General features: G+C 41.6%; 1 protein-coding gene across 3 annotated transcripts in view; it reads right to left on the bottom strand.

Moving 5' to 3' along the window:
• The window catches only part of SMARCAD1 (SWI/SNF-related, matrix-associated actin-dependent regulator of chromatin, subfamily a, containing DEAD/H box 1), a 270,689-nt gene that overhangs the window by 138,648 nt on the left and 117,040 nt on the right, over positions 1 to 15,001 (bottom strand). For all 3 annotated transcript variants that reach the window (XM_033958219.1, XM_033958199.1, XM_033958210.1), the window contains exon 9: positions 2,972 to 3,351. In XM_033958219.1, the coding sequence (XP_033814110.1) occupies positions 2,972 to 3,351 (380 nt within the window). The remainder of the gene's footprint in view (positions 1 to 2,971; positions 3,352 to 15,001) is intronic.

Consider the following 15,001-nt stretch of genomic DNA (forward strand, 5'->3'; position numbering starts at 1 on the left):
GTAACTGGGAAATATCTCTCCCCCCCTCCCCGCGCTGACCTGGAAGCCTTTCCTCCGACGTCATCTCTGACATTGGAGGGAAACCCTATGAGTAAGCTTCGGTGGAGAGGGGCAGGCAGATAGGAGAAATCTGCGGCTTCAGCGGGTGGGTGGAGGGCAGGAAGGAGGGATCCCCTGGAGGTGGCTTCAGGGGTGGGCAGGCAATATTTTCAGTAGCAGCCAATGCTGCGTACCTCCAACAAGGGGCTTGTGTACTGTACCATGTCTTGAGAAACAATGTACTACAGCATTGAGGAGGTTTTTCTGACCAGTAATGGCTCATTAAAGGGCTCATTAGAGAGGGTTAGGAATGTTTTTTGTTTCAAAGTCCTATCTCTCTGTGAGCTCTTGAACTCTTTTCCTCCTCTTAGTGTTAACTGTTACATTCTGTATATCAAGTGGATGCAATTGGATACTTTTTAACAGCCCTGCAACTTTATGGTTTGGGGAGTCAAATTGTGGTTTGCGAGTGTTTTGCAAGATGAGCAAAACACTCCAGCAAACTTTGCCTTGCAAACCGAGCGCCGTCCCAATAAACGAGCACTTGCAACATTGTGGGGCCCTGTACAGCCGCAGGCAGCGCCGCTTCAGGGAGATGCCTCTGCCATTCGCCAGCCTTCTGCACTAAGTTGGAGAACCTCCCGAGCCCAACGTCAATGACGATGAGTCTGTGCTAGCAACAGTTACATTGTGGCACACAAAATTAACTATACTGATCCACCATGTGCATGTATCCCCACATGTGCTGGAATACTATTCTGTGCAGAATAATATTCCAGTACATGAGGGGATATATACATGCATGCAATATGAACTGCCAGTATGCAATACCACGCCTACAGCATCTTTTTCTGGCTTCCTTGAAGAGGAATTGTGGGTCCTCTGTGTTCATGGTATAAAGAACAAGAGTAATAAAATCCTCATTAGCACTAATTTGCAGAATGAGTTAACCCTTTACTCTTCCTCAGGACTTGTGTTAAAATCCCAGCGTTCGTTCAAACTTCAGGTCTCCTGCATACTTCACTGCATTGGCACTGAATACCTAATCTCTTCATTATGGAATTTAAATGTGCTATACATGGCTTAAGGCTTTGTTAGTCAGCTAGTGTACAAAACTCCTTTTCATATTGGACACTCACAAATTTGTGCATGGAAGCCATGGGTGAGGGTCTGCAGGGAAACACATTTCACTGCCTTTTAAAATACTGTTTAACCTTTGCTAGGGAAATCTCTTTGCCAAATGTCAAATTGGAGAGATTTTTTTAAAAAAACCAACAAAACAAAACATGCTCTGAAGAGTTCATGTTTGACTTCTAAACATCTCCTAACAAGCAATCTACTAGCAACATACTAAAAAATGTTTATTAATAGAAAATCTATGCTTTTTCAAATTGTTGCATTAGCAAATATCATTTGTAAAAATTAAACACTACATTCCCTATCTGGCATGCCAATATATGCAGCACACTGTAATCTGCTATGCTTTAATTCCAGTTCTTAGGGCATGTGGCTACAGAGCCCAGGAAGAAGTGGGTGCGGGTGCTGACAGACATGCACTTAATCAAATAAAGATTTTAAATATAAACAGGTCCATGCAACTTTGCAATAATGCTTTTGCCAAAGAAAAGCACAGGGAAGAGCCCCTTAGCAAATACTTTAACAGAGGAGAAGCTCAGACAAAAACCAACAAGTTTGGAAGCAATCTGCTTTCAGGACAGATGGTTCTCTAAACAGCCAACAGCTTCAGGCAAAACGATTCTTCTCCTGTGAGGAGCTTGAACATACCACTCTTATTTTACAAAGTACTTTTTATGACACAAGATTATTAGAATTTTTAAAGTAAAATATGATCAATAACACTTTTATGGTTGTATGATGGAATAATGCATAATAAAAAGTTTACCTCACCTTCAGATGAAGGTTTTAACCATATGCTAGAATCACAAGGAAACACCCATTAAAAAGTTTATTTACAAAACAAAGTTATGCTCAAAATAAAACAGCTACAGTAACTTATTTTAACAGTTATTTGCAAATAAACTAGGATTATTTATGTTGAAGGGGCCTGTACATTTGGTTTTATAACCCATGCCTCCATGAGACAAAAAAGAAAACCCATTTTCACTACGCTTTTCTTTAACAGAAAAGCTGGAGGAATAAGGCTTGATGTCTCTTAGACAAATGTATAAAATCCCAAATGAACATACAAACAAAATTCAAAATGAATATATACAATTCAAGGAGGTTTGAAAGAGGAAGGGGATCTAGAAAATGACAGTACACTGTCTACTTACCACAACTTGTGCATTCCCCTTCTATACAAATCCATGCTCTTAAGTTTTACTGCTGTTAAACAGTTAGCATATGGGAAGTTTCTTTAAAATGGCTGCATTGTTTAGCCAGGAGAAATATGTTAAGAGACTGAGTTGCAACAAAAGAAGGAAAAAAAAATCCCAAACTGTTGTTGCTTTTATGGTGAAAACGAGAAACATCCATGCTGGCATCTTGAATAATGGAGCTGCCCTGGAAGTTCCTGCTGCTCCTGAAGTACTTGCTGTAAAAATTCTGCCACAATCTTGCCCTCTGCAAGGTTTTTCAACTAAAATAAATCAGAACAGGCTGGCAGACAACTGCTTCCTACATGAAAGCTGTACTTTCTCCTTCTGCAGTGATATGAACCAAGTTTCTATGTTACTAAGATGAGTGACAGTATTGCCAGCCAATCAGCTTGTGTTTTTCAGGAAAATCACCCCTTAATTTATTCAAAATTAGGTCATATGAAACTATTTGAAATGCTATTGGCTTAACATGAATGTAGTGTTTGAGCCTAATCAGTATAAGGCCACCCATTTATGCTTCCCTAGACTGAAGGCAACTTGGTTATAAACATATTGGGAACATAAAAAAAAATTGTGTAAGAATGTACACTTACCAGAGCTTCCCAATTATTAAAGGGCCGGAGCTCTGAGATCTTCTGAGCCTTCCTGTGAGAGCAATAAGGTATCAAAGCAAGTTCATCCACTGAAGCATCTTGTAGGAAGCTAAGGATTTTAGATTTGTATTCATCCTCCATGTTCTCATCACTACTGTTGTAGTCCTCATCAAGGGAGCTTCCGGCTTCTGAGGCCGAGTCGTCACAATAAAGATGCCTTTTTTCTCTTTTAGTATTCCAAGCACTTTTTTTGCCTTTGTGTTTTTTATTAAAGCCATTCTGTACCTTCGCAGTAGATTTCTGTTTCCCCTTATTTGTGTAGCTTGCAGGACCATCTTTTCCATTAGAAACTTCACTTTTGGAAGGATATTGCAAACCATCTGTGTAAATCAACACAAATGTATATATATATGTATCCAAAACTAATTAACAGAAACTATTTTAAAATAATATTGGATAAAATGATTATGTTATAATACAAAGATGCTTAAGACCTTATGCCAAATTTTAGTTCCTCAGATTCAAGCTTTATAAGTAGAAATTAGTTGCAGTCACATAACTTTTAGTATTGTGTCTTTTTGGGTCTAGCTAGAACACACATAATCCTTGCAAGAACAGCAGAAACACTGTTATAACATGAAATAAATGTAAGCTACTATTAAATAAGATAAGATTTAGGAACAAAAATTTAAAATGTCCTTCATTTTTATAAATTAAAAATTTGAATATTTTAAGTTCAGTTTATTTGATATAGCACAAATATTAACAAAGAAAGTTAAATCTAAGTGGTTTATAATATAAAAGCAAGCAGGGGTCATTTCTAAAAACAAGAGACATATGACAAGTTAAAACCAAAATCAAATAGATGCAAATGGAAAAAAGGAGGTAGGGAAAGATTTAAAAAATAAAAGGGAAGGAACACAAGGAAAACTGACAGAACTAAAACAAATCCAGTAAATAAAATGCAAAATACACATTTGCACACATATGGCATTAAAGATGTTACGTAAGGGTGAAATTATATTCAAAAACCCTTTGGTTAGAATATACAATTTAAACCTTGGCTCACAATATTACTAATAATTGCAGTATGATTGAATAATATGTGTGTATAACAGCAATTCTTTCTAAGTAGTGCAATGAAACTGTTTACAGAAACAGCTTATTGCTTTTTTTCTGCTCATCATGTTTATGCCACAAAAACCCTAAGCCTATTTTTTAAATTCCCTTTCATCTAAGCTTTATGGGCAGAACAGCAAAATAGACCTCCATGCAAGGAAACGAAGGAAATTAATTTTGTTCACTAATATTTTGTACAATCTGTTTTTCAGCCATTAGCTCAAGTACATGGTTTTACAACAGATTCAGAACATGAACTTCAAATGAATACCATATATTCTAACTTCTTGATTAGTGTACAGAAATCAGCGGATCTCTTCCCATCCATCTGTTAATTTTACAGGACATGGTTACTGGACTACCGTTACAGTTACTCTGCTCTAAAGCATGCCTTGTAAGAAACAGCAGTATTGACATTTTGGAACTCTGTTTTGCAAACATCAAAAGGTACATCAAACATACTTTGACAACAATAATTTATTATTTCTATAGCACTACCAGGCGCATGCAGTGATACACATTGTACATGTAAGAGACGGTCCCTGCTCAGAAGAGCTTACAATCTAATTATGACAGACACAAAGGACAAAAAAGGGCAGTGGTCTGCTTCAGAGCCGGCTCAAGGGTCTGTGCTGTCCTGAACCAACTTTTGCATTGGTGCCCACTCCTCCACTCCCCAATACACACATATGTTGATCCAATATCTTCTCCCCTCTCTGAAGTTTCCCCTTCTGCTGGACCAAGTGAAGCACTGGCTCAGGGCACTGATGATAAAAGGTGCCAAAATCCCAGTCTTGCATCTATACCTCTAGAAGTCTGAGGGTACACTGGACTGGGATTTAGGCACCCTGGGCCTAGGCCTCATTTAATCCATAGGTTGAGCTGAAGATGATCAGTCCTGTGCTTGGGAGTCATCTACTTCTGCGTCTGACTCTGTTCTGCTTTATTTTCATCTGTAACAGGATTTTTCTGTAGACAGCATGATTGGTCAGGTATGCATTCCCTCCCACCTGCCAAAAAGCTGCATTCTTTCTTGAGCAATGGAACTAATGGAGGTACTGATGAGACTGCTGCATGCAGAAAGGTTCTGCATGCCAAGAACTTTACACTTATGAGGGTGGTTTGAAAAGTTTGGTAAAAGAGCAAGATAAACAGTCTCTATCAAGAGCTATACACTTAGTCCAGAGAGTTTCTACCTCTTTGAGACAGCCTTGAACTCCCAACTCCTCTCACTTTGGGTTCCGCATCTTTAACCCTATATGTCTTGTCTGTCAATGTTAGATTGTAAGCTCTTCTAAGCAGGGACCATCTATTAAATGTCAAAATGTACAGTGCCACGTACGCCTCTCAGTGATAAATAGTAGTAGTTTCCAGTTTTTTCATATTGTAGGAAAAATAGCTTATGGAAAAACTGGAAACTCGCTGGGCCAAGTATATAGCCCTCAATGGAGACTATATTGTTTAACTTGCTTTTTTATCAAACTTTTCAAATCATCCTCCTCATTCTAATTTCTGGGAGAACTGTTCTGTCTCAGTAGTAAGTGATAGCACCCACTCTTGTGCCTGACCAATCTTGCTGCCTACAGAAAACAACTATTACAAACAATGCTTTTTCTGTGTGAAAATATGCTTCTGGCAGGGGGGAAAAAAACAGAGAGAGAACATAATTTGATTTTTTTATGTTAAAGCAGGAAAAGACAAATTTTCTCCCCCAAAAGCCACATATTGTGGCTTAGGTTCAGGGGATATCTATGGGGAACTTCTATGGGGAAAAGAGTAGGGAATCTTATTCCTCCCTCCTGTGGAAGATAAACTAAACTAAACCTTAAGTTTATATACCGCATCCTCTCCATAATTATAGAATTCGGCACGATTTACAAAAGCTTAATGTAGGAAGGAATAGCATAAAGGGGTTGGAGGAGAGCATTACATTTTTGTGAAAAGCCAAGTTTTCAGGTGCTTACAGAATAGTTGGAAGGACCCCAGATTTCGTAGTGGGGCAATAAGATTATTCCAAAGCCCTGTGATTCTGAAGAAGAGAATTTTCCAATTTTCCCACGAGGGAAAGGATAGTTTAAGTTTTTGGGTGGGCCTGGTGGTGTCAGGACTCAAGGAGTTCCAAGATAGAGGAATTAGGGGAGGGAGGATGCCATGTAGGATCTTAAATGCTAGGCAGGCGCATTTGAAATGAACCCTGGAAATTACTGGGAGCCAGTGGTTTGGCCAGAAGTGGGGAAACATGTTCAAATTTGCGCTTTGCGAAGATCAACTTGGCCGCAGTGTTCTGGATTTGCTGAAGTCTTTGAAGACTTTTTTTTAGTTAAACTTAGATAGATGGCATTACAGTAGTCTTCAATTTTCTTCTATCTAGTTCTTTGCCTATCAAGAAGATGTACCCTAAACCAGTGATTCCCAATTACATTAAAAAAAATATTGTGAAGCACAATGGTCTCTGCAGATCAAGTAGTGAGGACCTAAAGGACTCAAATGGCTGGAAGAAAACTTAGGAAAGCACTGAAAACTCCTGCAGGAGCTAGCAGAGGCTCAGGAAAGAGAAAAGGAGGAGGTTCTTTTTGCAGTGTATGTAATATCCATGCCTGCTTATTGTCCGTAAACTCTTCATTCTGTGGCTTACACTGATAGGGATAGAAGGCATGTGCAACTACACATGCACCTTTTGCATGCTTAAGAGTCACTGATGTCCGCTTTAGGTATGAATAGAACCAGTATCCTGATCCTGGACCATGATCAAATCTGAAAGCATGCTCGCAGAGAACACTGGTGGATGTGTTTTTTTTAAAGATCATTTTGTTTTAGAAATTACAGAGTAACTCTGACAGGTCTCTTCATGCTATTAAGTCCCTGAGATTTTAGATCCATACATTTCCATTTTGGCTTTGATGTGCACACCTTTACTGAGAACTGGCCAAAAAGTTGCAGTTGTGATCTTGGGGAAGCAGCAGGCTGTTAGGGTATCCAGCAAAAGTTCATATTTCACAGAAAGCAAGAGTGAGAAATGTTATACCTCTACAACTGCTCTCTGCTGACATCGTTAGAACTTTAAACCATCACCTCTTAGTACTCCCTATACTCTCCCTCCACCCCCGGGAACTCCGTTCAGCAGACAAGTCACTCCTGTTGGTACCCTTCTCTTCTACTGTTAACTCCTGTCTCTGTCCCTTCTATCTTGCTGTGCCGCATGCCTGGAACAATCCTCCTAGCTCGTTAAGTCAGGCTCCGTCTCTGTGTTTAAATCCTAACCCTTCTAATATATCTCTTTTTCATCCCCTTAATGGTTCCATACCACCTCTTCAGTCTCCTTCAATTCCCTTCTTGAGCACTAAGTTCAGACTTCCCTGTAAAACGAATCTAGCTTCCTTGGAGCCACAGGAATTAGTAAGGGTGTCTTCAATTCTTGAGCATAGCATCTTTCATTAGATCATAAGAACATAATCACAGATCATAAGAATTGCCATACTGGGACAGACTGAAGGTCCATCAAGCCCAGTATCCTATTTCCAACAGTGGCCAACTTAGATCCCAAGTACCTAGCTATATCCTAAGTAATATAACAGTCTTTGGGAATCTGTTCATAATCCAATACATTGAAAAGCACTATTCTTGGTTCTGACTCAGTTTCCATCCTAATGGACAGAGCGTGTCCCATCTGCCTTATGAATCTAGTAAAAGATAAGCTCTCAGGTGGTGATCTCCTAGGTGGTGGAGGAAATGAGTCTGAAGAGATACCATAAGACTCTGGAGCTGATAGTTCTGGGTCAAAATAAGACCAATGAGAGAGGTCAAAGTCATACTCTTCAATGCTTAGGAGTAGAGACTGGGATTATCTAGAGTAGTGAATATCGACGTTGAAAGGAGCATTGGCTATGGTGTCGAGGCACGAGTTGCAATGTACTCCTGGATCTTCTTCGAGAAGAGGTACTTCAACATCTGGGTGATCTGGACCTTGATGTTCAGCAATGAGGAGTGCATGATCTGGCACCTGAAGGCCTCGTAGAGCGATGCTCGGGCTAGGCCGATACTGATGGAGTCGAAATAGGAGCCAACTCCTTTTGTATTAGCTCTCTAATCTGGTCCTGTATCGAAGGCACCAGTACCGTAGTGGTTGATACAGAAGGTGCTACAGGGTGTCTAGGCATTTGTGACCTCAATGAGGAGATATGCCTTTGAGTGGACACCAGCTACAGTGTTCTCCCCAGAAATTTTTTCCAGCCGGGTGGCATGAAAAAGTAGCCGAGTGGGGCGGGATGGGGAAATTTGATGGTGGGGAAAATTAACCCTCTCTTTTACTAAGGTGCGCTAACATTTTTAGCACGTGCAAACTTCTGCGCTATGCGGGAAAACTAACGCCAGCTCAATGCTGGCATTAGCGTCTAGCGCGCGTGGTAATTCTACGTGCGCTAAGCACACGCTAAAACCATTTTTGCAACTTAGTAAAAGGAGCCCTAAATGTGTACTATTTTTATTAGTTAATTATTATTATTTTCCAATGCTCAATATGACTTCCTTTTTTAAGGTTTGACACTTGTGCCAGAATATTTTTACTAAATTTAAGAAGCATCCAATATTAGAAGGGAATAATTAGATATTTGCCCTGTTTCAAATGGTATAGAGGTTTAAAAAAGGGAAAGGTGTTAATGAAGTCATTAGGGTCAATCTAGCTATTTATTTCTGCATGAATTTAAACAACTAAATAAAAAGATAAATATAGCTCATCCAGTCATACAAGAATGGCTCTACAGCAGGAGTGCCCACGCTTTTTGGGCTTGCAAGCTACTTTTAAAATGACCAAATCAAAATGATCTACCAACAATAAAATTTTAAAAAACACAAAGCACACTGTACGCAGAGAAAATGTTAATTATCATTTATATTCCGCGGGTTTTCAAAGATGACTTTATGCAATGTCACCTCAGGAACAAACATACAAAAATAGACAAATATACCCCCTCTCTTTTTACTAAACCACAATAGCGGTTTTTAGTGCAGGGAGATGCGCTGAATGCCCTGTGCTGCTCTCTATGCTCATAGGCTCCCTGCGCTAAAAAACGCTATTGCGGTTTAGTAAAAGGGGGCCATAGTGCAAAATATAGACAGCAGATATAAATTCTCAAAACGGACACATTTTGATCACTAAATTGAAAATAAAATCATTTTTCCTACCTTTTTGTTTGGTGATTTCATGAGTCTCTGGTTGCACTTCCTTCTTCTGACTGTAAATCCAATATTTTTTTTTCTTTCTGCCACTTCCCTTTTCTTTCTGTCTCTCTTTCTCTCTCCCCCCTGACTGCCTGTTTCTCTCTCCCCCTCTTTATTTCTGCCTTTCTTTCTCTCTCTCTCTACCCATGCCTGTCTTTCTTTCTTTCTCCCCCTGCCCCCCTAAGCCATTGCGCCAATTTCTCCACTTCCCCGATTCTTTTCCTACTCCCTAAGCCACCACGCTGATTTCTCCCTGCTGCTTCCCTGAGCTAGGCCAGGCACGTACAAGCGCCGGACTCACAAGACTTCACCTCTGACTTCAATTCTAATGTCGGAGAGGAAGTTCCTGGCCAGCCAGGCAGCGATTGGCTGGCCCAGAACTACCGTTCCGACGTCAGAATTGATGTCGGAGGTGAAGTCTTATAAGTCTGGCACTTGTACGCACCTGGCCTGGCTCGGGGAGGCAGGAAGAAAAAGATTGCAAAGGCAACGCAATTGACTCACATTGTCTTTGCGATCTACTGGTTGATCACGATCAACCATTTGGGCACCCCTGCTGTTATGGTATCCTGTCCTGACCTAAGGAAAGGGGTTTAGTCCCCCCAAAAACTGCCTTATTTCAATTTCCTATTTATAAACTTTAATTAATAGTTACAGAAAATTTTTCTACCTTTTGTCGTTTCTGCTTTAATCATCTTCTCTTCGCTCTCTTTCTATTCAGCGTTTGTCCTTGCTCTCTTCCACACATCTGTCCTCTCTTTGCCCCTTCCACCCAGTCTCTGCCCTCTCTCTACCCCTTCCATCTACTGTCCACCCTCTCTCTGCCCCTTGCATCCACTGTCCACCCTCTCTGCTCTTTCCATCCAGTGTCCGCCCTTTCTCTGTTCCATATGGCATCTTCCCTCTATGTCCCTTCAATAAACTGTATATCCTGTGCCATTTCTCTCCTTTGTACATGATTCGATGTCAGGTCAAAAGCGTGCTGGGACAAAGGCGTGAGCAGACAACTGAGCACAGTGCGGAGGCGTGCGCCGAAGAAAAAGACTGTTTTTAGGGGCTACGACAGGGGGTGTGGGGGGGAACCCCCCACTTTACTTAATATAGATTGCGCCGCGTTGTGGGGGCGTTATGGGAAGTTTGGGGGGTTGTAACCCCCCACATTTTAGTGAAAACTTAACTTTTTCCCTGTTTTTAGGGAAAAAGTTATGTTTTCACTAAAATGTGGGAGGTTACAACCCCCCAAACCCCCCACAACGCCGCCGCGATATGTATTAAGTAAAGTGGGGGGGGGGGCTCCCCAACAAAAACCCCCGTCGCAGCCCCTAAAAATAGTCTTTTTCTTCGGCGCGCACCTCCGTCTTGTGCTCAATTGTCGGCGCGCCCCTTTGTCTTCCGTGTTACTGTCTATGAACCACATGATTCATTTCAGCTTCATCCCCTTCCCTATGCACTGGCATCCCTCTCTTCTCCTTTCCTTCCTTCCTTTCCACTCCACCCTATGGTCTGGCATCTCTCTCCTCCCCCATATGCGGACATCTCTCCCCCCTCCATGGTCTGGTAGCTCCTTTCCTTTCCCTCCCTCCCTCCCATGGTCTTGGCGTCTCTTGCCTCTCCTCTCCCTTCCTTGGTCTTCCTTCTCCCCTCTCTCTTCCCAATTGGGTGGTGCTGCTGCAGCAGCATTTCTCATCCCCCTCCCCAATTGGGTGCTGCTGCAGCACTTCTCTTCCCCTCCCCCCTCCTCAACTGGGTGCTGCTGCAGCACTTCTCTTCCCCTCCCCAATTGGGTGCTGCTGCAGCACTTTTCTTCCCCTCCCCAATTGGGTGCTGCTGCAGCACTTTTCTTCCCCTCCCCAATTGGGTGCAGCAGCAGCAGCACTTCTCTTCCCCTCTCCCCTCCTCCCCAAAAAATTGGGTGCAGCAGCAACATTTCTCTTCCCTTCTCCCCAAAATGGGTGTAGCAGCAGAATATTTCTCTTTCCCCTCCCCTATTCGGTGCAGCAGCAGCATTTCTCTTCCCATCCCTCCCAGCTCACAAACCCATCGGTAGAGTCGCTAGGCAAGTTGTAAGCTTCCCTCCATTGCTGACCTATCTTTCATAGGTCAGCGACGGAGGGAAGCTTACGACTTGCTGCTTTTATTTGCTTCAGACCTTCCTCGTTGCCGGGTCCTGCCTACTTTCTGTTTCCGCGAAGGCAGGACCCGGCAGCGAGGAAGGCCCGAAGCAAGTAAAAGCAGCAAGTTGTAAACTTCCCTCCGGGGCTCTATCGTGTGCGTGCCGAATTCCCTTCTCTTCTCTCTGAAACTGGAAAAGGCCCTGGGGAGAACACTGAGTTATAAAGATGGAGTGTAGTTCTTTGTGTCGACGTTTAGTGTTAATGGAATCGACGAATGGGACGATGTTGAAGTATGTCATGAAGGTGAAGTATAGCTTCTTAGTCGGTTTTATAGCAGATCTCAATGGTGGTACCAACAGAGCCAATGTCAAGTGAGGGCTTTAGGCACCTGGGCCAATCAGGGCCTTAGGCCTCTCCCCGGTGAATTCCGGGAGAAGGCTGAGGAGAGATATGATTGAAGTCTACAAAATCCTGAGTGGTGTAGAACGGGTATAAGCACATCTATTTTTTACTGTCAAAAATTACAAAGATTAGGGGACACTCAAAGTTACAAGGAAATACTTTTAAAACCAATAGGTGAAAATATTTTTTTCACTCATAAATAGTTAAGATCTGAAATGCATTGCCAGAGGTTGTGGTAAGAGCTGTTAACGTAGCTGGTTTTACAGATGGTTTGGACAATTTCCTGGATGAAAAGTCCATAGTCTGTTATTGAGACAGACATGAGGGAAGCCACTGTTTGCCCTGCATCTACAAATGCATGGAATGTTGCTATTTGGGTATGATCTACTGGGCTGTATGGACCATTGGTTTGACCCAGTAAGGCTTTTCTTATGTTTTTATGTTGTATCTTCCACAGAACTCAGCTGATTCTTATGAAATTTAGTGCATTGTGTCCTGAATAAAGTTGATGTAAAATGTTGTAAATATTTCCTACCGCCCCACAACTCTACCTTGTGAAAATAAATTGTGAACGGAATAAAAACACATCAAAAAGTCTTATGGTGTTTCTTGCAATAAAATGTAATGCCAAAAGGTAATGTTTTAATTAAGCAGATGTTCAAAGTATGCTCCCTTTGCAAGAAGGCACCCCCTCAGCCTTGGCTGTCACCGACTTATCGACATTTTGCTTCAGCTCAGCCTAAACAGAGATGAGGCGCTGTTTAAGGTCTCCGACGTCAGATATCACTGTCTGGTAGACGCGTTCCTTATCAGTCCTCAGATTCGTAGTCAACTGGGTTTAGGTCTGTTGAACACACAGGCCAGAGGTCTGGACCAATGAAGTCTGGGATCTCCTGATATAGCAGTTCTATGGTGTCCTTTGCCCGATGTGCTAGGACATTGTCTTGTTGGAAGATAAAGTAGTCTGATATGCGACAGATCGCTGGTAACAGCTTCTGCGTCAAGAGGACAATCCGATAGTATGTGCCGTTGATCTTAATCCCAGGATTGATGAAGAACAGATCTGTGAATCCGAGTTTCAAGATTGCAACTGAGACCATGACTGATTGGCTGAAGGTCAGACAGGTCCGTAGTAAGCGCTTGGCATTAACTTCATGCTTCAGTGTTGTTGAAGATACGTACAGGTGATCATTCTGTGTGTTAATCGGTGGAGCTAATGTAAATATCTTTTGATATGCAAACCAGATGAAGCTGACCCTGTGCTCTGGATACTTAGTCAAAAGCTGCTTGCACCATTATCAGGTGTGTGTCTTTGCTGTGTTAAAGTTAACTCTTTGGCACAATGCTTTTTAAGACACTTCAATTTCATTAATTATCCTAACCACAGTTGTCTGGCTTATTCCTGCTTCTCTTGCTATTTAGCAAGTTGTTCAGTATGTTTGTGGCACATCCTCCTGACTCAGTACAAGATCATGTACAATGTTATTGTGCTCTTGTGTGCGAATTGAGTGTGGTTGTCCACTGCCTGGCTTACAATCTACAGTGCCTGCTGCTCAGATCTTGTGTAGCAGAACATCAAGGCCATTTTTGTTCCAACCCTTCTGTGGGAATGCTTTTAACAATCATCAACTGCTGTAACCTTTTAGCAGTACCAAATTCTTTATTAGAATTCAGTTTTCTGCAGTGAAAACCATTTTGATACAGAGACTGTTTGCAAATTATAGTCTGCTTCTGCGCATATCCCATAGCAATAATTCATTTTCACAAGGTAGTGTTGTGGGCAGAAATATTTACATTTTACATCAACTTCATTCAGGACATGATATAAAAATATTTTCAGGATTCAGGACATGATATAAAAACATTTTCAACTCTTAACTTCTCTTACCTTGGGTTCTGGATCCCTAATGCTATATGTCATGTCTGTCTGTCCAAGTTAGATTGTAAGCTCTTCTGAGCAGGGACTGTCTATTAAATGTATACACCTTTCAGTGTTAAATAAGTGATAAATAGTAGCATTAGTGGTGTAGTTTTTTTTTTTTTCTTGATTCAGTGTAAATCATATATGAAATATGGTGCAAGAATCTTGCATACATTAGTCATAGGTGAAATAAATTTATTTTTTTTCATTACCACAAAAATAAATTATGTACTTACCCTGGTAAGCTCTTTTTCCAGTAGATAGGGGAGACATTCTAGACAAATAGGTAGTATCCCAATGGCCGCGAGCCATATGAAGAAGGAATTCAATCTAGATTTTCTCTTTGTGACTCTGCTGTACTTCAGTGTGCTCTACAGTTAGTACCCAAGCTCCGAGAGCACCTTACAAATGTGAAGTGGAGACAACCATGACAACGAAGCCCATAAACAAGTTTTCTGCTCAAGAATAAACATGAAAACAACAACTGGAAACAGGTAACAAATGCAAAGGAACTCAGAAACGATCCCTGCATAAAACAATGGCATATATACAGAGCCATCCCAGCCCAAAGGCTGGCTAACAACCAAGAAGCAACTTGGAGAAGCATAAACGTAGAGTAGGCAGGCGCAGGAAGAACAGGGCGGGTGTCTAGAATGTCTCCCCTTTCTACTGGAAGAGTTTATCAGGGTAAATACATAATCGCTTTTCTCAGTTCAATAGGGATGACATTCTAGACAAATGGGAAGTACCAAAGCAGCCACTAAATACCAGGGTGGGACCTGAAGGCAGAGTCCTGTCTCGCTGCCACATCCACTCTGTAATACTTGGCAAATGTGTGCAAAGAGGACCACGTTGCTGGTATACAGATTTCCCCAAGGAAGACCGCACTAATTTCGGCCCACAAAGAAGCCATAGACCTAGAAAAATGCGCCTTAACGGAGATGGGAGACTGAATCCTGGCCAGAATATAAGCTGACAAAATGGCCCTACCGATCCATCTGGAAATGGTGGCCATGGAAGCAGGAGCGTCCTGCTCAAAAGAATGAGTCAGCATAAACAGACATCAAGGTTCTTTAAAAAGTGATCTTGTAGCTTGGAACCAGTAGGCTGAAAAACAAGCAAATGAACCTCCTGATTAACATGGAAGCTGAAATGAACTTCAGCAGGAAAGAAGGAACCGTGCACAACGAAGACCAGACACTAAGAATTGGAAGAACGGTTCTCAATAGAGAATGACACAGGGAAAAAATCTGTCCC

This window comes from Geotrypetes seraphini, chromosome 1 (genome assembly GCF_902459505.1).
Source record: "Geotrypetes seraphini chromosome 1, aGeoSer1.1, whole genome shotgun sequence".
Lineage (NCBI taxonomy): Eukaryota > Metazoa > Chordata > Amphibia > Gymnophiona > Dermophiidae > Geotrypetes > Geotrypetes seraphini.